This window comes from Dromiciops gliroides, chromosome 4, assembly GCF_019393635.1.
Source record: "Dromiciops gliroides isolate mDroGli1 chromosome 4, mDroGli1.pri, whole genome shotgun sequence".
NCBI lineage: Eukaryota > Metazoa > Chordata > Mammalia > Microbiotheria > Microbiotheriidae > Dromiciops > Dromiciops gliroides.
Window position 1 is genome coordinate 103,871,602 of NC_057864.1, and position 22,863 is coordinate 103,894,464.

The following is a 22,863-nucleotide window of genomic DNA, read 5'->3' on the forward strand; positions in this document are numbered from 1 at the left end:
TTAACCAACTCACCCCCACCTCCATGCCTGCCCCAAGCCTTCCCAGTACAAAAGAGCCTTCAAAGAATTCAAGAATTGAAAGAGATCTCAAAAGCCATGTTGGCAGCAAGGTGTAATGGATAGGTAACTGGAGTTGGAGTCAGAAAAACCTGGGTTTAAATCCTACCTCTAATGCGTTTTAAGTGTGTGACCCTGAGAAAGTAATTTACCCTTTCTGTGCCTCAGTTTCCTCATCTGTAAAATGGAAGGGTTGGACTCAAAGGCCCTTCCAGATCTAAAATCTATGGTCCATATCTCAAAGTAATCTGCCCTCTGACAAGTGCTGGTCCAGCCTCTGCAGGCCTCCAGTGGGGAAGAAAACAGCAAGCATCCCATTCCATTTCTGGACAGATCTAATTGTTGAGAAGTTTTTCTTGACATCAAACCCCAATTGTTCTTTCTTGATCTTGTACCCATTGTTCCAGATTCTACCCTCTGGGGCCAAGTAGAATGGGGCTAATCCTTTCTTTCCCACCTAAGAGCCCTTCAGATGCTGGAAGACCCTGCTATCAGGTCCCCCCACCCCACCCCACCCCCGAAGCTTCTCCACTGAGTGATTTCTTGCTGGACTCAGCCCTCACAGGGTATATTTTTAAGACAAGACTAGGGGCTTTGCCTCTGCAGATCTCCAGGACTCTGGTGGGGAGGGCTTTCCCCTCTGCCTCCCCCGTCACCACCCAGCACCCAGCAGCCAACCCTGAGCCACTCAGAGAACAAAATGTAAGAAGTCTCGAGTGCTTCATCGGAGGGAGACTCGGTTTGGGGATGAGCGAGGCTTGGGGCGGGGACGGAGTGAGGACCAGACAAGAGCAGCGCAGCCGGGGCTGGCGCTGCCCATGAATTATGGAGGATGCGGGGAGTCTCTGGCTCGCTGACTGGTCCTTAGACGACAGCAAATGAGGTACAGATAAGAGGATGTGGGACCAGGGAGGGGGACAAGCGGGGGGGAGGGGGGGAGAAAGCCCTCTCAGGGGACAGGGGAGCGTTGGCTGAGAAATTGAGTGAGCCGGCGAGCGGAGCGTGTGAGAGAGGGAGAAGGAGACAGAGGAGAGAGGAGGAGGAGGAGGAGGAGGAGGAGGAGGAGGAGGAGGGGAGAGGGAGAAGGAGAGGGAGCCGGAGAGGGAGAGGGAGGAGCACATCGTGATGCAGAGATGCTGCAGTGGCTAGGGGCGCGCACACACACACTCACAAGCCGCGGCGGCGGCGGCGGCGGCGGCAGGAGGACTGCCAGAGGCTGAGCGAGGAGGGCGGGGGAGAGAAGGTGGTTCCGGGCTCAAGGACTCGGGCTGCTGCGTCTGCTCGCCTCTGATCCACACCCTGCGTCCCAGGTACGTCCCAGGCCCTTGGCTCCCCCCCACCCCGGGCTTCTAGAGGTGCTCCTTCCAGGGTCTCCAGACTCGGAAAAACCTCGGCTAAACTTGGGGCCGGGGAGGGGGCGTGGGCACAGAAGGGGTTGGCCGGCACCTGGCTGACTTCCTTTGGCATCCCGGCATCCCCCCGAGGGGGTGGCAGCCCACTAAGGTCCCCGGCACCTCTCTATCTGCATCCCTGTAACCTGAACTGGTTGAGGGAGGCTGGGGACCGGCTCCCAGCAGCGTGTCTCGGAATGTAGCAGCCAGGGATAGGGGAGGCCCACCAGGAAAGGGGCGGCTATCCTCGGGGAACCCCGGGGTCCACCCCATCCCCCAAGGTTCCAGGTGTCCCAGCAAACAGCAACTCCAGGATCCCGGGACCCCAGACTGGCCAAGAACGTTCTGGGAAGAGTAGGAGCCTTCTCTAAGGGTCTGAGGCCGGTCACTTAAGCACTTCCTTTCCAAAGTCTTTTTTTTTTTTAGTTTTGTGGTGGTTTAAGGTTTTTTGGTTTTGTTTTGTTTTGTGGGTTTTTGCTTTGTTTTCTTTGGGGGCCGAGGGTTAATTTTGTTTTGTAGAATGGGGAAAAGGTTCGTGATTGGAGTAGGGAGGAGTGGGGAGTGGTGTCCACCAGAGAGTGGAGTTCAAGTTTTAGGAAGGAAATGTTTAAAGAAAGCGACCCAGGGAAGAGAAGTGGACCCAAGCTACATCACACATGGTAGATAACAGGAACTGTGGGGTCTTGGATCCCTACTTTCCTCCCTCTCTCTTCTTCTCCTCCTGGGGCTAGTGGGAGGGAAAAGATTTGCAGGAAGGGTTAGCTTCCTAATAAGAGAAGGGGCTAGCGATAGGAAGAAGGCAGGGAGGGGAATCAGAAAAAAAAAAAAAAGTGAGCACACCCAGAATCAAATCCTCCCTCTCGCTAGCTGTTTGTCGCTGGGCAAGTCACCTAACCTCTGTCTACCTCAGTTTCATCATCTGTTAAGTAGAGATAATAATAAAATTTGCCTCACTGTATTATTGTAAGGATCAAATGAGATAACACTTTACAAACTTTAAAATGTTATATAAACGCAAGTAGCTATTATTATACATTTAAAAAGCCAGCGATGAGTACCAGCCTCTGAAGCTAATGCCTATAGCCCACCTGGAGAAACCTTGCTGTGGGGACTATAGGCTTGACAATAAGGGGTCCTCCAATTGTGGGGTGGCAAGGAGGGGAAGTGCTAGAAGAACGGGAGACTAGTGCTGAATAGGAGAGAGAACCAGGGAAACCCTCCATCCCAGGCTACTGGAGGGGTGAGCCTGAGGTCTGCCAGCCAGAGATGTCATTCAAGGTTGTTTGGAGGTTTGAGAATCCCGAAGAAGGGGGAGGGGTGATAGGGACCGGATTGTGTGAACATTTGTGTGAAAGGGAGGACAGAGAGGATGTGCTCAGAGCCGGGCTTGCTCCCCTAGGCAGGACTCTCTCTTTGTTCTTATGTTCTGCCCCCCCCCTCTGCTTCATTTCTGTTCCCCTGTTTCCCCAAGGCCTCAAACACATGTCCTACCTACTCAACACTCAAGGAAGCAGATCACCAAGGTGTACTGTGAAAAGCTCTGACTTTGGACTAGAAGGTTCTGATCTGGCCTTGGCCACTTACCATCTTCACCAGCCTCAGCAAGTCAGCTGAGCCTCAGTTTCCTGATCTGTAAAATGAGAGTTTGGGATCAAGGTCTCCTTCCATATATAAAGCCCATGATCTTTTGGGAGGAGAGGGATCCACTAATGATCCCAAACCCTATTCTTGTCATGGGTTTCAGCCTCTTCTTCCTAATCTCTAGCCAGAGCTGCTGTCAAGGTCTGAATCCCACAACTCCATTCTGAGAATAGGCGAACTAAGAATAGGAGAACAAAGGTTCTGGGTAACCCATGAGAGAAAATCTTCTTCTGAATAATAAAAAGTTGGCTCAGAGAACCCTGTACCTCTCTCTATTCTTAGGACCTGTGGGGAAGGGAGTTCTGGCCTGCTAAGCCAGTTCTAAGAAGCAACTAGCTATTCCCTATCCAGACTCTCCCTACAATTCCCCAGCCTGTTATCCCTTCCCAGCCCGGCTGCAGCAATGAGGCAACATAGCCACCCGCCACCTGCCAGGCTCTCTCTTTTCTTGTTTTTCTAGCATAGCCTAACCGACAAATCAATATTTTGAAAAACTTTAAAACTATTGTTGGTTTTTGGCAATAATTACATTTTCCATTATTTCCTCGGGGTCCCTTCCAGTTCTGTCTATAATTCTTCCAAATACTTTTCAAAATGTTTTTATATAGATTTGTAAATGCCAATAGGCAGTTATAGTTAGTGTATAGGTGTCATGGATTTAAAGTTGGAAGGGAATTTCCGGGCCATCAGACCTAACTGAGGCCCAGAGAAATGAAGAGATTTGCCACAGGTCACCCAGATTAGGGTTAAGGTGAGATTCAAACCCAAGTCTTCCAGCTCTCAATCCACTGCACTTGCCAGGGGACTACACTGCTTCTCGTACAATTCGATTGGTTCTGCTTTCTTCACTTTGCTTTATTCCACATAGTTACATTTGTACTTGCCACAGTAGGCATAAAGAGACCAATGGATGTGGAATCAAGGGTTCTGGATCTTAGTTCTGTTATTTATTAGTGGCTTGACCTAAAGTCAAGTTTCTTTATGACTGAGATTATTCCTCTTCTGTCATAGGGAAGAATAACATTTGCCCTACTTGTTTCTCAGGATTGTTGTGAAAATCTAATGAAGAGTGCTAAGTACATGTGGCTTACTATCATCATTAGCTATTTTTTTCTAATTCTACAATGCTCCATGGGGTAACTAGGTGATGCAGTGGATAGAGCACTGGCCCTGAAGTTGGGAAGTCTTGAGTTCAAATATCACCTCAGACTCTTACTAGTTGTGTGACCCTCGGCAAGTCACTTAACCCCAATTGCCTTAAATATTCAGGGCCATATCCAGTCATCCTGATGTATATCTTGCCACTGGACCCAGATGGCTCTGGAGGAGAGAGTAAGGTTGTTGACTTTACACAGTCCTCCCTTACTTAGATCCAATTCACTGCAAGTGAATCACCCTGATGTTAAAGTCCTCTTCAGACAACAACAACAACAACAATGATCCATATTAGGTTTTTACTGATTACACCAGTTAGTACAGGTAGTTTTATACAGGTAGCATTGTTTTTGTATTGTGGTAACATCCTTAGGGTAGAGTCCCAGTAATGCCAGCCCCCTTCCATCCCATCTTCCCCTTGGCACTCCCTGGGCATACTTAGCTAGAGAAGGAGGAAGGCAGAAGACAAAAGCAGACAAGGAAAGAGGCAGAAGGGTATCTGAAGTGTTTCTTTGACACAGCACCAAAATACTACCCACCACTTGCAGAAATAGATGTATTATTGCCATGTGTGTGTGTGGGGGGGGTGAATTGGTGGGCAGTCACATTTGTGTCTGATACCCAATTGCCCCTTATCTCTTTTCCTAACTCTGTTTCAGTGAAAGGCCCACCCACTTCTGATTGATCTCATTCTCTCTGGCTCTGCCTATCTTTCTCACCTACCCCCAATCCCAAAAGAAAAAGCTGCCCCACCTCAGCCAGCACAATAAAGTACTGAGAACCTAGGGGCAGGAATAGAGAATGAGACAGGATCTTCTATATAGGGAATAGGGTTAGGGTTATGGTGTCATTGATACACAGAATCCCCAGATGAGGAAACTCTCCCAATAAAAGTGGTCAAAGAGCATTAAGCACCTAGTATATTCCAGGGAGGTAATCTGAACAACCTTCTACAATCTGCCTGACAAGAGGTTTTGTAGTCCAGGCTTGAATATCACTAACAATGAAGAACCTGTCATTTCTGGAGGCAATTTATTCTACTTTAGGTTAGCTTTGATAATTAGGAAGTTTTCCCTAAATCCCCAATTCACCTCTTTACAACTTCACTGCCCATGCTTCTGCCCTCTGAAACCAAAAAGAATACACCTGGTCCTTCCTTCACATGAAAGTCCTTCAAATACTTGAAGATGGCTACCATGTCCCCTTGAGTCTCCTCTTTTCTAGGCTCAATGTCCCCGATTCTTTTTACTGATCCTCATATGTCCTAAACCCAAGGTCCTCCAGCAGCCTGACTGCCCTCCCTCCTCTGGATGTTTACCAACATCACTGTCATCACCTACTTTACAGGCCTGTTGCAATCTCCGTACTTTGTAATTCTTAATGCACTCTAGAAATATGAGCTCTTACTGAGAAGCCAGCCTGTAGCTCCAAGGAAGGCACTCTACTCAGCAAACACATTCAGGAACCTTGGGAGTCAGTTAGCTCAGTGACTAAGGGTGGGCTCTGCAAGTCCAATGGAGACCTTGACTCAGGAACAAGTTATGCCCTCGGTTCATCTTAAAAGACAACACTTGGTACTTGCTGTGCAAGCAAATGGGCATGTTTTTGGCACAGGTTGGATCACACGGCCTCTGAGGTCCATTCTGGCTCTGAGATTCTATCATTCTCTTCTTTGGAAGACCTTGTCACTTAACCAGGAAGGTTCTGTCCCAGCTCAAGATGCCTGTTTTGGCCCCCTGCCTGTGGAAGCCCTCTCCTTCTCACTACCAGTGTCTAGCTGTCAAGCCCTGTCAATTCTGCCTTCATAATATTGCCTGTAAACTACCCCTTCTCTCCTCAGACATTGCCATGACCACATCAGCCAGTCAATAAACACTTATTAAGTGGCTACTATGTGCCAAACACTATGCTAAGCACCAGGGATTTGAAGAAAGGTGAAAGGCAGTCTCTCCTCCGAAGGAGTTCACAATTTGATGGAGGAGACTATTCGCAAACAGCTAAGACAACAGGCTATATACCAGATAAATATTAAATAAACAACAAAGGAAAGATACTAAAATTAAGAGAGATTGGGAAAGGCTTCCTGGGAAGGCAAGAAGATGCTGTGTAGGCTGCTGAACTCCATTACCTGACCTTTTGGGGCAGTTCAGATAATAGAATTCCATTCAAAATACTTTCTAAACATGTATAACCTTTATCAAATTGCTAGCCTTGAAGGTTAAAAATTGTTTTTACATGTAATTGGGAAAAAATAAAATATATTTTGTAAAAAACTTTCTAATAGGCAGCATTGGAGAAGACCTAGGTTCAAAGCCCAGCGCTGCCAAGCATCTCTGTAACTCTTTTTGTTCATCATTCAATGGGGCTAACAATCCTGTCCAATCGACTTAGAATCATACTATTTTAGGCTAAAAGACATTGTAGTCTACCTAGTCCAACACCTTTAATTTATGGGTGAAGGAAGCAACTCTGAAAAACTTAAGAACTCTATCCCATGATGACCAACCACAATACCAAGGCACCCAAAATGAAACATGCTTCTTGATCTCTCTGCAGACTTTGACAATTGTGATCACATTCCTCTTCTTGTTACCCTCTTTTTTTCTAGGTTTTCCTGACACTGCTCTCCTAGCTTTTCTCCTCCCTATCCCACCATTTTTTCTCAGTACCCTTTGTTGGATCTTCCTCCAAGTCTCAAAGGCTAACCAATGGTATTCCCCAAGGCTCTTTCTTCTCCCTCTCTACTATTTTGCTTAGTGATATTATCAGCTCCCAAGGATTTAATTATCAGTGATACTTCATCACCTGTGATGATGATTCTACAATCTACTTATCTGGTCCAACTTCTCTTCTTCCCTTTAGTCTTGAATCTCCAACTACCTATTGTATGTCTCAAACTGGATGCCCTGAAGACTTCTTGAACTCACCAATATGCAAAACTGATCTCATTATCTTTCCCCCAAAAAACTCTCCCCTCTTCCTAACTTCCCTATTACTGTCAAGGGCATGACCATATTTATAGTCATACAGCCTCACAATTTAGGTGTAATCCTCAAAATTTCACTCTTCCCCCACCACCTCTGTCCAGTTGTCAAGTCTTGTCAATTCTTTCTTCATAAAATCTCTCTTATCACACTGCCACCACTCCAGTACAGGCCCATATCACCTCATGCCTGGATTATTCCAATAGCCTGTTGGTTGGTTTTGAATCTCTTTCCACTTCAATCCATCCTCCATTACTCTGCCCAAGTGATCTTCATAAAGTACGTATGCAACCATGTCTCCCCTCTGCTCAATAAACTCTAGTGGCTCCCTATCATCTCCAGGATCAGATATAAAATCTTTTGGCTTTTAAAGTTGAATCATTTTTTGGTCATGTCTGACTCTTCATGACCCCATTGGGATTTTCTTGGCAGAGATACTGGAGGGGTTTGCCATTTTCTCTTCCAGCTCATTTTACAGATGAGGAAACTGAGTCAAATAGGCTTAAGTGACTTGCCCAGGGTCTCATAGCTAGTAAATATCTGAGGCTAGATTTGAACTCGGGAAGATCAACCTTCCTGACTCCGAGCCTGGTGCTATATCCTTCGAACCACCTTTTAGCTGTCCATGCCTTTAAAAATTTTTCATAATCTGGCCCCTTCCTACTTTTCTAGTTTTCTTACACTTTATGCCCCTGTACATACTCTGATCCAGTAACACTAGCCTTCCTGCTGTTCCTCAAACAAAACAGTCCGTCTCTGTTCATTTTCACCAGTTGTCCCTTATGCCTGGAATGCTTTTCCAGAAATATGTCAGGGGTCCCTTGGCCTCCTTCAAGTCTCAGCTAAAGTCCTACCTTCTTCATGAAACCTTCCCTGGTCCTCCCTACTTATAGTTCCTTCCCTCTGAGATAATCTCCAATGTATCCTCTCCAAATCTTGTTTGTACATAGTTGTTTGCCTGTTGTCTCCCTCATTAGCTCCTTGAGAGCAGGGATTGTATTTTGACTTTCTTTGTATCCCAGAATTTAGCATAGTGCCTGGCAGGTAGCAGGTTCTTAATAAATGCATGGTGACTTGATGACCCACCCTATGAGAGAGAGATGGAAGACTCAAGGGTCTAGATTGAGACATAGTTTTGGACGTGGCTTATGGGAAGAATTAATTTTGCTTTACTATACATATTTAACAGGGTTTTTCTTTCTTTTTCTTTTCAGTAGGGTGGAGGTAAGAGGGAGAGAAAATTAATTTTTGTCTGTTGAAAAAAATTAATTTAAAAAATTTGCAGATGAAGGAACTCCCCCCCCCCCCCCCCCCCCCCCCCCCCCCCCCCCCCCCCGCCTTCCAGAGTCACATGGGCTGAGCAGGCATTCCGACTCTAAAGCCAGTGCCCTCTCTATGACACCTCACTGCCTCTTCTCAGGATGAGCCTGTTGTAAGGAAGTTTGCCTTATAAACTGCAAAGTACTCTAAAAATGTGACAGATTAGCATTTCTTCTTGTACCATCACCAGGAGGCAAAGAGCACAGGAGAGATCCGTGTGTGTGCGCGCGCGAATAAGTGGTTTTTGGGTGGGGGATGCCCTGGTTGGTGTCTATATCCCCATTAGTTTTCATGAGAGTCCATGCGCATTATTCACATGTCTTTTTGTGTCTGTGTGGATTCATGTGTACACATGATCAGTGTGGGTATACATGCCCTTATCATCTGCATCCACCCCGCTATGTGCGCTCAGGTGCTTGCACATGCATCTCTATCTCCATGTGTGCCCAGGCATGGATGGATGCCTGTCCCTTTGTTTGAGAGTGAGGAGGCCCCTTTCTCAGGAGTTTGTGGAAGTCGACATGTGCCCTGATAGGATCATAGACTTAAAAAGGATCATCTAATTCAGATCCTTCATTGTCCCAGATGAGGAAACTGAGGCACAGTAAGGTTGAGGAGCTTGCCTTGGGTCACATAATAAGCAGCAAAACCAGACTTTGACTCCGAATTCAGGGCACTTTTCCTCTGTACCAAGCATATAACCGTGTTCAGTAATATTTATTTGAACGCTTGTTGCTGGATGCACGGGAGTACGCATTTGCTTAATGAAGGGCAGGCCTGGCCTTGCATGTATGTTAGAAATCTTGGGGGCAGCTAGATGGCGCAGTGGATAGAGCACTGGCCTTGGAGTCAGGAGGACCTGAGTTCAAATCCGGCCTCAGACACTTGACACTTACTAGCTGTGTGACCCTGGGCAAGTCACTTAACCCCAACTGCCTCACTAAAAAAAAAGAAAAAGAAAAAGAAATCTTGGAGTCAATCCACAAGAGACAGGTGGAAGGAACAATGAGCTCAGGAAGTACGTGTCTGGGTCAAGGGGCCCACAATCAAGAGGCCACAGAGGTTGTGGAGCGAGAAGTGACCTTAGAGGTTATCTAGTCTCAGGGATTGTAGATTTAGAGTTGGGAGAGATCTTTTAGGTCATATCCAATCCAACCACCTCATTTTGACAGATGAGGAAACAATCAGAGATGTCAATGACTTGTCCAAGGTCACACAGGTACTAAGCAGCAAAGTTGGGATTTGAACCTGGGTCTTTTGGCTCTAAATCCAACATTCTTTCCACCACATTTAATAAATAGGGAAACTGAGGCTAAGAGAGGGTAAGTGACTTGCTCAAATTAAAATTAGTAATTTGGGGCAGTGATAGGAATAGTAGTTCTCTTGACTATCCATTCAATGTTCTTTCTACTATACTAAGCCTTCTTTTCTCTCGGTAAAAAGAAAGACGATGACACTCAAAAATAACAGCTGGTCCTGTCTCCTGGATACCTCCAAGCTCTTCCCTCCTCTGACCCATCTTCACAAAATTATGGGATCCCAAAGGGCTCCAGTGAGCATCTTTCCCTAGAGCTGGTCATGAACATATTGCCCATGAAAGGAAGGAGCTTTCTAAACCTGGGTAAATACGGGCTGTTATTCTGGTTTGTTGCCGGGGTTGCTACTAGATGGTTTTTGGAAGCCCCTGCCCACAGTCTCCCCCAAGGCCTCTTTATAGGCCCAAGACACTGCCCCCTTCCCCCAGCATGCTGACAGGCTCAAGAGCTGGGTGGCCTAAGGGGATGCCTTTGGGGTTCAGCTTTCCTTGAAATCTGGTTATGAAAGAAGCCAGAGCAGGCTGGATACTTGCTCCCCCCAAGCTCTTTTTGTGGGCACAGCCTGTCTGCCTCTTATCTATAGCTGGCTTCCAAAGCTCTGTTGTATCCTCAGATCAGGAAGAATTGTAACAGCTCCCTCAACCAGATTCCCCCCATGTGCTGCTCTGCCTCAGCAGGCCTGGCTCCTGACAAGGCTGGCTCGTGCCCGTCTGTGCCAGCCTGTGCCCAAACCCTGCCTTGCTTCAGGTCAGCTGTGCCAGCCCAGTCTCTAGGCCAGCTGCTAGCACCCCAGGCCCTTTCCAGAACATGGTTCTGAGTCTATGGACTGGCCCTGCAGCTTGTTCAGAAGCAATAGGAGGCAGAACCCAATCTGGCCTCAGAGGCAGAGCTTTCTGATGATCAGATGTGAGGGACAAGAATTTGGACCTGTCAGAGTACTTCCCTGCAGAAACGACTCCATACATCTGGGAGAATTAAGACTCCAGATTCCTGTTCCAAAGATGAGGATGATAATAAGTTATGTTTACATAGTACTCAGAGTTTGAAGGCTGCTTTACTCCCCAAACCCCTGAGGACCAGCTAGTATTCATTTTACAGATGAAGAAACTGAGATAAGGTGGCCCACCCAAGGTTAAATAAGTGTCAGAGCCAGAATTTTAATTCAAGCCTCCTGGTGTTTAAAGCTGTTCCAAAGTGGATCGCTACTCCCCAAGGTGGCAGCTTCTCCATCACTGGAGGTCTTTATTTAAGTGGAGGCTGAATGACTGGAAGGGAGGATTCCTGAATGGGTATGTATCCAACTAGACCGGGTCTTTTCTGTGGTTTCCTAGCTTCCCTTCCAGTAATCATTCTACTATAACACACTGCCTGCCTACTTTCTAGCTGGGATCAGCCAATCAGTTGTTAACTATTTAATAGTATAACTAGCCTTTCAAGATTCACAAAGTGCTTTACAAATATTAATCTCATTTTATTCTCTAGACTCTAGGAGGTAGATGCTATCGGTATCCAAATTTTACAGATGAGGAAACTGAGGCAGACAGATGTTGTGACTTTCCCAAGATCACATAGCTAGTTAAGTATCTGGAACTAGATTTGAACTCAGGCCTTTCTGACTCTAGCATTCTATCCACTGCATCTAGCTGCTCATTGTACTTACTACTAAGCACACAGTATAAGGTACCATGATGGATACAAAGATGTATAAAGCTAATTCCTGACCCCAAGGAGCTCCCATTGTAGCTGGAAAGATGATATATATGTGAATGACAAATGTAAAATGATAGGTATTCAATAATAAAACAAGAAGCAGAGCAGGGCCCAATGTGGTCAGGGAAGGCTTCATAAAAATGTGGGACTTCACTGCCCTCTCTCCCCCCTGCACTCAATAAATTCCAGTGGCTCCCTATCACCTCTAGGATCAAATGTAAAATGCTCTATTTGGCATTCAAAGCCCTTCAAACCACACACACCTCCCTCCCAACACACACACACACACACACACACACACACACACACATACACCCTAGCTAAGTCTTTTACACCTTCCTCCCAAACATGTACTCTTCCATCCAGTGACACTGGCCTCCTGGCTGTTTTATGAACAAGACACTCCATCTCTCTGTTCTGGGCATTTTTTCTGCCTGTCCCCCATGCCTGAAACTATCTCTCCTCATCATACCTACTGGCTTCCTTCAAGTCCCCAAAAGACCCCATCTTCTACAGGAAGCCTTTGCTAACCAATGTTAATTCTAGTAAGGCAGTTATGTGGCACAGTGGATAGAGTGCTAGCCATGAAGTCAGGAAGATTCCAGGCCCAGGATTCTATCCATTATGCCACCTAGGTTCCCAAAGGCTAGATGACCACTTCTTTTTTTGTTTTGTTTTGTTTTTCAGGGCAATTGGGGTTAAGTGACTTGCCCAGGGTCACACAGCTAGTAAGTGTTAAGTGTCTGAGGTAAAATTTGAACTCGGGTCCTCCTGAGGGTCGGTACTCTACTGTGCCACCTAGCTGCCCCTAGATGACTGCTTCTTAAGGTAATAGGAATTCCTTCTAGGGTATGTGTTAGACTAGAGCAGAGTTTCTTAAACTTTTTCCACTCTGACCCTTTTTTGCCAGAGAAATTTTTTCATGGGACGCAGCTAGGTAGCTCAGTGGATAAAGCACCAGCCTTGAATTCAGGAAGACCTGAGTTCAAATCTGGCCTCAGACACTTGACACTTACTAGCTGTATGACCCTGGTCAAGTCACTTAACCCTCATTGCCCTGAAAAAAAAAAGAAAAAAATATATATATATATGACCCCAGATATGTAAGTATATAAAATAGGTATACATAACCTTATACTGTTGCCAAATTTTTTGCAACCCCCACATTCAGTTACATGACCCCCTATGAGCCTAGATGGCCACTTTGGTCCCTTCCAAATCTAAAACTCTGCCATTCTGTAACATCTCTGGAAAAGCACAAATGGGGCAGGGGTACCTAAAGGCTTCAGGACTCAAATCCCTCAGCCACATGGGGTAAGATCTTCCCCCACTTTCCCACAAGCGTACATGCACACCTTTCACACATCTGTAGGCCATTCTGGAGTCTTTGGGTCTCCAAGTGTCAGCAAGAGGGGGACTGTGGGAACGGAATGCTGCATATATTGTCAGATGTGGCCAGATCGATGTTACTGAACAATTTTCTTTCTTTTCGTATCTTTTTTTTACAAGCATAGGCATGCATAGATCATGACCCCAGTGTGCCAGCACAACTGGTTCCACCTATCACACTCATGGTTACAAGGGAAAGAAAGCATTATGTATGGAGGAACGTGGAAGGGGGACTTAAAAATAAGTGTGATGTTTTTTTAAAAAGTCATCAAGAGAGTGAGATGAGCAGAACCAGAAGGACATTGTACACGGTATCATCAACATTATGTGCTGATCGACTGTGATGGACTAGATTCTTCTCACCAATGCAATGGTACAGGAGGGATCCAGGGGACTCATGGTGGAAGGGGATCTCCAAATCCAGGGGAAAAAAACCTGTGGAATATGGATGCTGATTGAACAGTACTATTTCTTTTGTTTTTGGTGCTGTTTTTTTTTCTATTTTGAGGTTTTTCCTTATTGCTCTGATTCTTCTCTTATAACATGACTAGTGCAGAAATATGTTTAATGTTATTATATATATATCAGATTACCTGCTGTGGGGGGGAGGGGGAGGGAGGGAGAAAATTTTGAAATTGTAAATCTTATATAAACAAATGTTGAAAACTATCTTTACATGTAACTGGAAAAAATAAAATACTTTTATCAGAAAAAATGTATACAAGAGAAAAAAAAGTCATCAAGAAACCTTTAAAAAAAAGTGCAGAGCTAGTGCAGGTTGTGATTAATAATCTCAGACTTCAGCTGAGAGTATATGTCTGTGTGTATTGGGGGCACTATTAGGGAGTAAGCATGCTGGGTAAAATAAACAAAAATACATGTTTATTGACTGAGTGGCACCTTGGGAGATTGATGATTTATACAGCTGGGTAAATTTCAGGCTCTGACTATCCCAGTGAAGTAGGGCATTGATGTTTTCAAGTTTCTCCTCCCTGTTTTCCATGCCCAAACACCCCCTTCCCCATCCCTTTCCATCATTGCCCAATGCTTAGCACACCCTTCCTAGGTCTGTGTTCTGGGAGATTCTCATTGTGCCACAGGGAACAACCCTATGGAATGCTGGTCAATTTTATAGAAACTATCCTCTGGTCAATTTCATACCTATTGTCTTCTGTGTTCTTACAGGGCAGTCCTGGGGTTCTCTCCTACCTCTGCATGCCCCCAGTAATGCTACAGAGGGTTCTACAGCAAGGGGGTACTTAGAGAGTGGGATGGAAGTAACATACTGAAAGGGGCAATTTGCTCTGGGTTGAGGCGGGGGTGTCAGAACTAAGATTGTTTGAATCTTTTTTTTCACTCATTGGTATTGAGATCATAGTAGTCTATGTACCCTAACATCTATGTGCCTGAACTTCCTCTGTGAAATAGAGTATAATACTTTATTGTTGTTTTTGTTATTAATATTATTATAGGTAACATTTTGTTATTAATATTATTATAGGTAACATTCATATGGCAGTTTAAGATTTGCAAATTATTTCACATAAGTTATCTCATCTGAGCCTCACAAACAACCCTAGAAGGTAGTTGTCATTCTTATCCACACTTTGCAGATGAGGAAATTGAGGCTGAGAGAGGATCAATAAGTCATCCAGGGTCACAGAGCTAATAAGAATTGGGATGGGGGAACCTAGGTGGTGCAGTGGCAAAGAACTGGCCCTGGAATCAGAAGGAACTGAGTTCAAATTTGGCCTCAAATACTTTACTAGCTGTGTGAGTCTGGGCAAGTAACTTAACTCTGATTGTAAGGAGGGGGAGGAGGAGGAGGAGGAGGAGGAGGAGGAGAAGAAGAAGAAGAAGAAGAAGAAGAAGAAGAAGAAGAAGAAGAAGAAGAAGAAGAAGAAGAAGAAGAAGAAGAAGAATTGGGATAGGATTCAAAGTCAAGTCTCATCCTGACTCCAAGTCCAGCACCCTTTTCATTTACTTAGCTAAAGCAGCTAGGTGGCTTAGTGACCCTGGGCAAGTCACCTCACCTCTTTGCCTCTGTTTGCTAATCTGTAAAATGGAGTTAAGAATAGCACCTACATCCCAGGGTTCTTTTTTTTTGTTCGAGGTGATAGGGGTTAAGTGACTTGCCCATGGTCACATAGCTAGTGTCAAGTGTCTGAGGCCATATTTGAACTCAGGTCCTCCTGAATCCAGGGCCAGTGCTTTATCCACTGTACCACATTTTTTTCCTGTTACATGTAAAGATAGTTCTCAACTTTTGTTTATATAAGCTTTCCAATTTCAGATTTTTCTCCCTCCTTCCCCCCTCTCCTAGACAGCAGGTAATCTGATATAGGTTATATATATATATATATATATATATGTATATATATATATATATATGTACATACACATATATACACATAATAACCTTAAACATATTTCTGCATTAGTCATGTTATAAGAGAAAAATCAGAGCAATGACGAAAAACCTCAAAATAGAAAAACAACAGCACCAAAAACAAAAGAAATAGCATATATGGTTCATTCAGCATCTATACTCCACAGTTCTTTTTTTTCCCCTGGATTTGGAGATCCTCTTCCATCTTGAGTTCCCTGGAACCCTTCTGTACCACTGCATTGGTGAGAAGAATATAGTCCATCACAGTAGATCAACACACAATGTTGATGATACTGTGTACAATGTTCTTCTGGTTCTGCTCATCTCACTCATCATCAGCCCACACAAAACCCTCCAGGTTTCTCTGAACTCCTCCTGCTTATCGTTTCTTACAGCACAATTTGATTTTTTAAAATTTTTTTCTTCTATTTTTTCATCCCAGGGTTCTTGTGAGGATAAAATGAAGTGTTTGTAAAGTGCTTGGAAAGACTTAAAGTGCTTACATAATAAGCACTAGATACCTACATTGCAGTATCTGTGAAAAAAGCACTTTGTAAATTTTTAAATTCTATGTGAATGTGTGTGATAGAGTCCTTGATTAAATGAACTTTGGAGATGATCCTTGAGTTTGGATAATTCAGGAGCCCTGGTAATTTGTTGATCAAATGAGATAATATATGTAAAGTGCTTGCAGAGCTTAAAGCTTTATATAAATGTTAGCTATTATTATGATTGTTATAATTATTCATAAAAGTAGATGATATTCGGGTGATTGATTGTATGGAGAATGAAAAGGGGAAATAAAATCCGGTTTCCTGCTTTTGCTCCCCACTTCAAACTGGAGGGGGGGAGGTTGCTAGGAAGATGGTGCTGCTGGCTCCTTAAACACATGAACCATTTGTAAGCACTGGCCAGGCCACCAGCTGGGCCTATGGGCAAGCTGGCCATTGTTTCAGTGACATCATCTCCAGGCATGGGCTGCTCCTCTGCAGATGGCCTGACCATTCAAGCCAAGATTTTCCCTGGAAATTTTGTACAGAGCAAACCACTTATTTACTGGGCACCCTAGGCCAGAAAGCTCTCCAGAGCGGCCCAAACCTCTCAATTGTCCCCATTTCCATTGACACCCCCCGCAAACACATAACATTAAACAAACATTTTTAAAGTGCTGACTATATGCCTGCCAGGAACTATATTAGCCACTCAGGATTCAAAGACAGAAATTAAATAGTATCAGACCCGAAGTAGCTTAGGGGAGAAACAACACAGACAAAGAGAAATGTAAAATATATACAAAGTTAATATAAAGTCATTGTAAAGTGAAGGAAGGACATTAACAACTGAGGGATCAAGATAGATGTCATGCAGAAATGTCCCTTGAAATGAGACTGAAGGAAGTTAGGCATTCTAAGATGCAGAAGTTATGAGGGAGGGCATTCCAGGAAGGAGGTATAGCCAATGCAAAGGCATAAAGACTGGAGTTGAAATGTCTTATACAGGAAATAGCAACTAAGCCAATTTGGCCACAACTATAGAATCCCTAATGGTGAGTAGTGTGCAGTATGCCTGGAAAGGTAGGCTGGAGCTAGATAATGGTGGGATGTTGGCATTTATAATTCTAGTATGTGTGTGTACTCATGTGGGAATGAAATTGTGAGGGTGTATGGAGGGAGGTATGTGTAATCTTGTATCTAATGGTTAGGCCTGAATATTGTAACTCAGAATCACCTTCAGGTGTGGTCCAGGGACTGGTTGTAAAATAAAAAATAAGCCAGGTGGGGAAGGGAGTCCCAGGTGTTGTCAGATCTTCTTGACAAGGAAGAGTCTAAGAACCCCATATCCATTGAGTCAGTCTTTGCCACTACCCAACCCTACTCCCCATCCCTGCTAGATATCCCCAGCTCTCCTCACCAAATGAAAAACATAATTGCTTCCTCCCTTAATCTCTAGTTAACTTTTGTGTGTGTGTGTGTGTGTGGTGAGACAATTGGGGTTAAGTGACTTGCCCAGGGTCACACAGCTAGTAAAGTGTCAAGTGTCTGAGGTCAGATTTGAACTCAGGTCCTCCTGAATCCAAGGCCACTGCTTTATCCACTGCGCCACCTAGCTGCCCCCTCCCTTAATCTCAATGAGGAAATCCACACCAGCAGGAAAGACTGAGGTTCCAGTATGTTAATTTACTGGATTCGTTTGGCCAAATTATTGCCCCTCCTGAGGCCTCAGTCTCCCCATTTGTAAAAATGAAGGGATTTGGGGGGCAGCTAGGTGGCACAGTGGATAAAGCACTGGACCCGGATTCAAGAGGACCTGAGTTCAAATCCAGCCTCAGACTTGACACTTACTAGCTGTGTGACCCTGGGCAAGTCACTTAACCCTCATTGCCCCACCCCCACCCCCCAAAAATGAAGGGATTCTTTTGTTCTGATTCTTCTTTCACAACATGACTAAGGTGGAAAGATGTTTAACATGATTGCATATGCATAACCTATATCAGATTTCTTGCTGTCTTGGGGAAGGGGAAGAGTAGGGAGGGAGGGAGAAAAAAAATTGGAATTCAAAATCTTCTCTTAAAATGAATGTCAATAACTATTTTTGCATGTAATTGGAAAAATAAAATACTATTGACTTTTTTTTAAAAAAAGATTTAAATAAAAACAAAGGGATTAGACTAGGTGATCCCTAAAGTCTCTTCTAGTGCTAATGTTTAGGGATTCAATCTGAAGTTCGGGACTATTAGAAAATAAGAAAAATTTGATGAAGACAGTTATATAAGTTTGCCTCTCTTTCTGCCTTGGGCATTTCTTTACTCTGTAAACTGAAGGCAGTGGGGGGCGGGGGGGTGGAACACCTGGACCATTCTCGACAAGGTGAAGCTGGGAGCTCCCATCTGCTCTGTGTAACAACACCATCTCCCCTCCTCCCAGTCCCTGTCCTTTTTACATCCTTCCTGCCCGCCCCAGGCTTCCCCCAAGGTTCCATCAGGGCACAGCTGGGGCTGCATATGCTGAGGACGTAGTCAAAGGGTCTAGAGGGGGTTGGAAAAATGAGGGCTGAATGTGTGCCTCCTCCGAGGGGCACCTAGAAAAAGAACAGAGAAAAAGGAGATTTCCTGGAATGAAATTGCATTCTTCTTCTTCAGGAACCTCCCTCACCTTACCTTAAGTATAATGAGCCTCCGGGACTCATCGATAACTGACTTTCATTTATCCGGGTGCCTAGGACTTTCTAGACAACTTTACTGCTCTCCCTCATAAAGTGTCAGAGCTAGAAAGGACTTTAGAGAACTTCCAACTCCTTCATCTTAACATGAGGAACCTGATGGCTTGGGTAGTTTCAAAAAACAACAAAAAACCTGCTCAAGGCATAGAGCTGATTAGCAGCAGAGCTGGGACTACAACTCTGGTGTCCTAACTACTCTCCCTTTGCTTAGCAGCATCCCATCCCCTAAGGAAGTCTGGCAAGGCATAGAAGGTGGAGAAACTCAAACCTGTTCACAATGCTCATAGTGAGAACATCTGGGATGGGATGGGATTTAGGATTGGCTAAAATTCCAATCTGGGATTTCATGTGGATTTTCAACTGCTGAGGCTTTCCCTGAAGCCCCAGGCCCAGATGTGGAAGATCAAGGGGGACTCCAAGGTTGTCACCCTGACTCCCAGGATTTCTAGATTCTTCTTGGATGTGTGAGACTAGACAGAATGTTGAGTCCTGTGGTTCCCCCTTTTTTATATTCAAGTCAAACCTTGGCCTGTGGACGGAAGGTTCTGTTCCTCAGGATCCCCTTATCTTGAGAAATGTGTTCTCTGTTCCAGAATTTAATATCATAAGTGAAGAGTCTCTCAGCATGTACTGGCAGTGAAGCCCCTTGGACCTTAAACTCTTCCTAGGTTCTGTCAAGATCCTCTGAGCTCACCATTCAGCAAGTTAGAAAGTGGAACAAATGAGTTGGAGGTTACCGCTTTGATTTCTGTAGAGGACAGTTCATTCTAGTTTCTTGGAGTCCACAAGAAGCTGATCCTTAGCTTCAGGCAGCTAGCTGCCCTACAGTTGTGAGCAGTCGGCACAAGAGGGCAAAGTCCAGCGGCCATCTCACACATGTATGATATCGGTCACAAGAGGGCTAGCTCTGCAGACAACTGTCTCACAAATGTGCACTGTTGGTCATAAGGGGTCAGGCGAGGCAGGCGTCTCATAAATGTTGCTGCTGGTCATAAGAGGACCTGGGTGAGGGGATGTGAATGGTTTGATGTAACCCATCCCTGCTACAAGAAAAACAAAGCCTGTCTTAACCTGGGGCCTGAAAGCATTAATGCAGCTCTCCAAGGGGGTCTTAATGTTAGGGGGCAACTGAGGTCTGGGACACTGTCTCAGAGGAAGTCTGCAACTGAATGGGACCCTTTCCTTATACACAGGTGTGAATTCCCCCCACCCAAGGGTTCAGAGGGCTAGAGCAAAGGAGAGGGTGATGGGTGAGCCTCCTTTCTTCAGGTGAACCATAGACTTCATGACCAGCCAGCCAGTCAGTGGAATTTGAGAGAGGGAGGATCCCCTGCCTTGGGAAAGAGAAAGAGGGAAGAGGGAACAGAGGGGGAAAGGGGGGGAGATGGAGGGAAGGAGGAGTGGGGGAAGGGCCCAGACACCCAGGAGACATGTACTAAGGCACTCAGTCCAGGAAGGAGCTACTTGGTAATAGCCCAAGCACCTTCCCCTGGGATTCCCAGGGAGGCTTAGTGCTACAGCGATTCCTGCTTTCTCCCCCTCCTCTGAAGGGGAAGCATTAATGAAGCTATTTCTCCCTCCCCAATTCCCCATTCTCAACCAGTAAGAGGGGTGAGGAGGGGCTGTGGGCACAAGCGAGTGCAAAGGCTACAACTGCTCCTCGACTCATTCATCTCTGTTTGTTTTCCCTCTTTCTCTCAGGTCCTTCTCCTCCTCTGGTCCCAATACCTCTTCTCTCCTTGGCCAAGGTTTGCTACCCTCCAATCTCCAGCTCCCCATTCTCAGACTGGCCATGGGGATCCCCGAGCAGCTGCTGATGGCATCCTTAGCCATGCTCTTTTTTTCAGGTAAGAGATTTCATCTCTGCTCTGAGTAAAGATAGTATCAATAATGTCAACAATGATGATATTCTCTCTCTAAATGTGCAGTCCTATAGCACCTTTCTTTCCAAAGCCCTCTGTTGTCTATGATCTTATCTGCTTTCTTGTCTTCGCTATGAGATAAGGAGTGAGGATCTTCCCCTTTATAGCTGGAAACCTAGAAAGGTTAAGTGATTTAACCTTAGAGGTTAAGTAACCCACTTAAGGGTTAGAATCTAGACATCCTGGTTGCCGCCCTAGCCATTAGAATTTACCGCATCCCTAGTGGGGAGGGGAGGGGGAAAGAACCAGAACAAAACCAAAAAGCTGCTAAGATCCAAAAGATTGGGGGAAGAAATTTGGTCCTGGAGGACAATGCCTCTTGATGAATAATTAGGGGCAACATATGGAAATGTGAAGATTTGAGTCTAGGAAAAGCCGAGGCATAGCTGGGTAATGAACTATCTAAGCCATAGAGGATAAAAATTTTTTCACCCGAGATAGTGTACGAATTTTAAGCAGGATGGGAAAGGAGCCTAGGAAGGGAAGGAGGGGTAGAGGGCACCTGGGGCACTAAGCTGGGCTCTCTGGTGGTGAATTGCTCTAAGAAGAGATGTGGAAAGTAAGATACCTTGTCTCTGAACCCACAGGAGAAGCCCCAATTCCTGGAATGTTTTCCCTTATGTCCTGTTATAATGAGAGATAGTGAAGCTAGAAGGAAGGCCTTCATGAGAGAGCCAAGCCAAGGTACCCCTACAGATCCAGTGTAAAATCTCATTCTCTGTCAGGAGGTTAGAAATGGTCCTTGCCTACATTGCCAAGGTGCACCAGAATTCCTCCAGGAAAAAGAAAAGGAGAGAGGTGGGAAATATTCTTCAACTCCTATGGTCCTCTGTCTACTAGTTCCTCCTCCCCCACTCTAGGGTAGAGGTCTCTTGACCCCTCCCAAGGCTAGTTAGATATCACATCAGGTAGGGCTCTTTCATTTTGTATTGTACCTGCCTACTTCCTTTCCCCAGAAGGGAAGTGATTGGTATGTTTTCTGCATATCTCATTACTTTTCCACATATCCCAGACAAGCTCAACAACTAGAGTTAGTCAGTAAGGAAAGAAAGGAGACTGACCCAAATCTGTAGGAGTTCTCAGCGTTCCCCATCCTCCTCTGCTTCCTATCCCAAGAACAGCTAGGGTGGGAGCTCATAAGGGCTGGTAACTGGGCTCTTAATCCTACCTTTGAGCTCCATCCAGTTCAAGGCTCAACTGGGAAGGAGGAGCTTCACATGCAGGAATGGAGGGGGCTGTCAGAGATTTTCAAGAGAGAACCATTGGGTTCCTTGGCTGCCTCCTTGGCCGTGGGGACAACAGTAGGGCTTTGGAACTGAGCATCTCAAGGTATTCGGCCATGTTCAGCCACATTCCACCTGCAAGGTAATACCTTCATTGCTAGGGCTCTCTATTGACCCTCATTGGACTCAGAGACACAGAAAGAATATGACCTTTGCTTGTCTTCTTAAGCCATTCCCAGATCTCACAACTTTGGGTGTTACCAGGGAAGGTGGCACCAGCAATCTTGTCTGTCTTCTCTAACCTGTATGAGTGGGGGTGGGGGGAGTGGAAATCCTGCCTGGGCTCTCCCAGCATCATCTCCCAGATAGATCAGGTCATAAATAAGGACTTGCTCCCTGTCTATAGATTCCCCATACCTCATCCTCTCATATCCCTGAAGCTTTCATTGACTGCAGTTGAGGTTGAGAGCTCCAATCTATGTATAAGTATAGTAGAGGCCTGCTGGAGGCTGCCAGGGATAGCTGTGAATGAGTTACAGGATGAAATAGGGAAGGGCAGAATGGAGGACACAGCAGATGAAGAGAGTACAGAAAACCACACTAGGATTCTGGAGTTTAGGAAGAACATGCAGCGTGTATACGGAGTGCATAAGTGTGAGCATTATGTGTGTTAGAAGTAGAAAGGTATGTATGTATACAAAGGGTGTGTATGAATGTCTAAGTAGGTATGGTTATATGTACTGTGAATATGTGAGAAGGAAAGTAAGTGTGTAGATATGTATATCTACACATATATAAATATATAAAATGATACCAATCGGCATGTGTATGTAAGTGTGAACACATGTAAGTGTGTGAAGGTGTATATGTGGTAATAATACAAAGAGCCAACATTTATTTTAGCCAATTTGTTAAGATTAGCAAAGCTTTTTATGAATATTATTTCACTTTATCCTCACAACAACCTTGTTGGCAGGTAGGTTGTATTATCATCATCATCATCATCATCATCATCATCATTATTATTATTATTATTATCCCCATTTTACAACTGAGACAAGCTGATGGTTAAAGTGATTTCCCCAGGGTCACACAACTAGTCAGTGTCTAAGGTCAAATTTGAACCCAGGTCTTCCTGGTTCCAGGT

The 22,863-nt window shown here is 45.0% G+C and overlaps 1 protein-coding gene across 3 annotated transcripts in view; it reads left to right on the forward strand.

The window, feature by feature from the left end:
• The first annotated feature begins 746 nt into the window (after positions 1–746).
• Positions 747–22,863, forward strand: part of CNTN2 (contactin 2) — a 55,909-nt gene continuing 33,792 nt past the window's right edge. Inside the window, exons 1-2 of one of the 3 annotated variants that reach the window (XM_044002840.1) lie at positions 747–940; positions 20,273–20,418. In XM_044002840.1, the coding sequence (XP_043858775.1) occupies positions 936–940; positions 20,273–20,418 (151 nt within the window). In that variant the 5' untranslated portion in view covers positions 747–935. Of the gene's footprint in view, positions 941–1,158; positions 1,368–20,272; positions 20,419–22,863 lie in introns of those variants that run through there. The other 2 variants (XM_044002839.1, XM_044002841.1) reach the window with 2 other exon arrangements.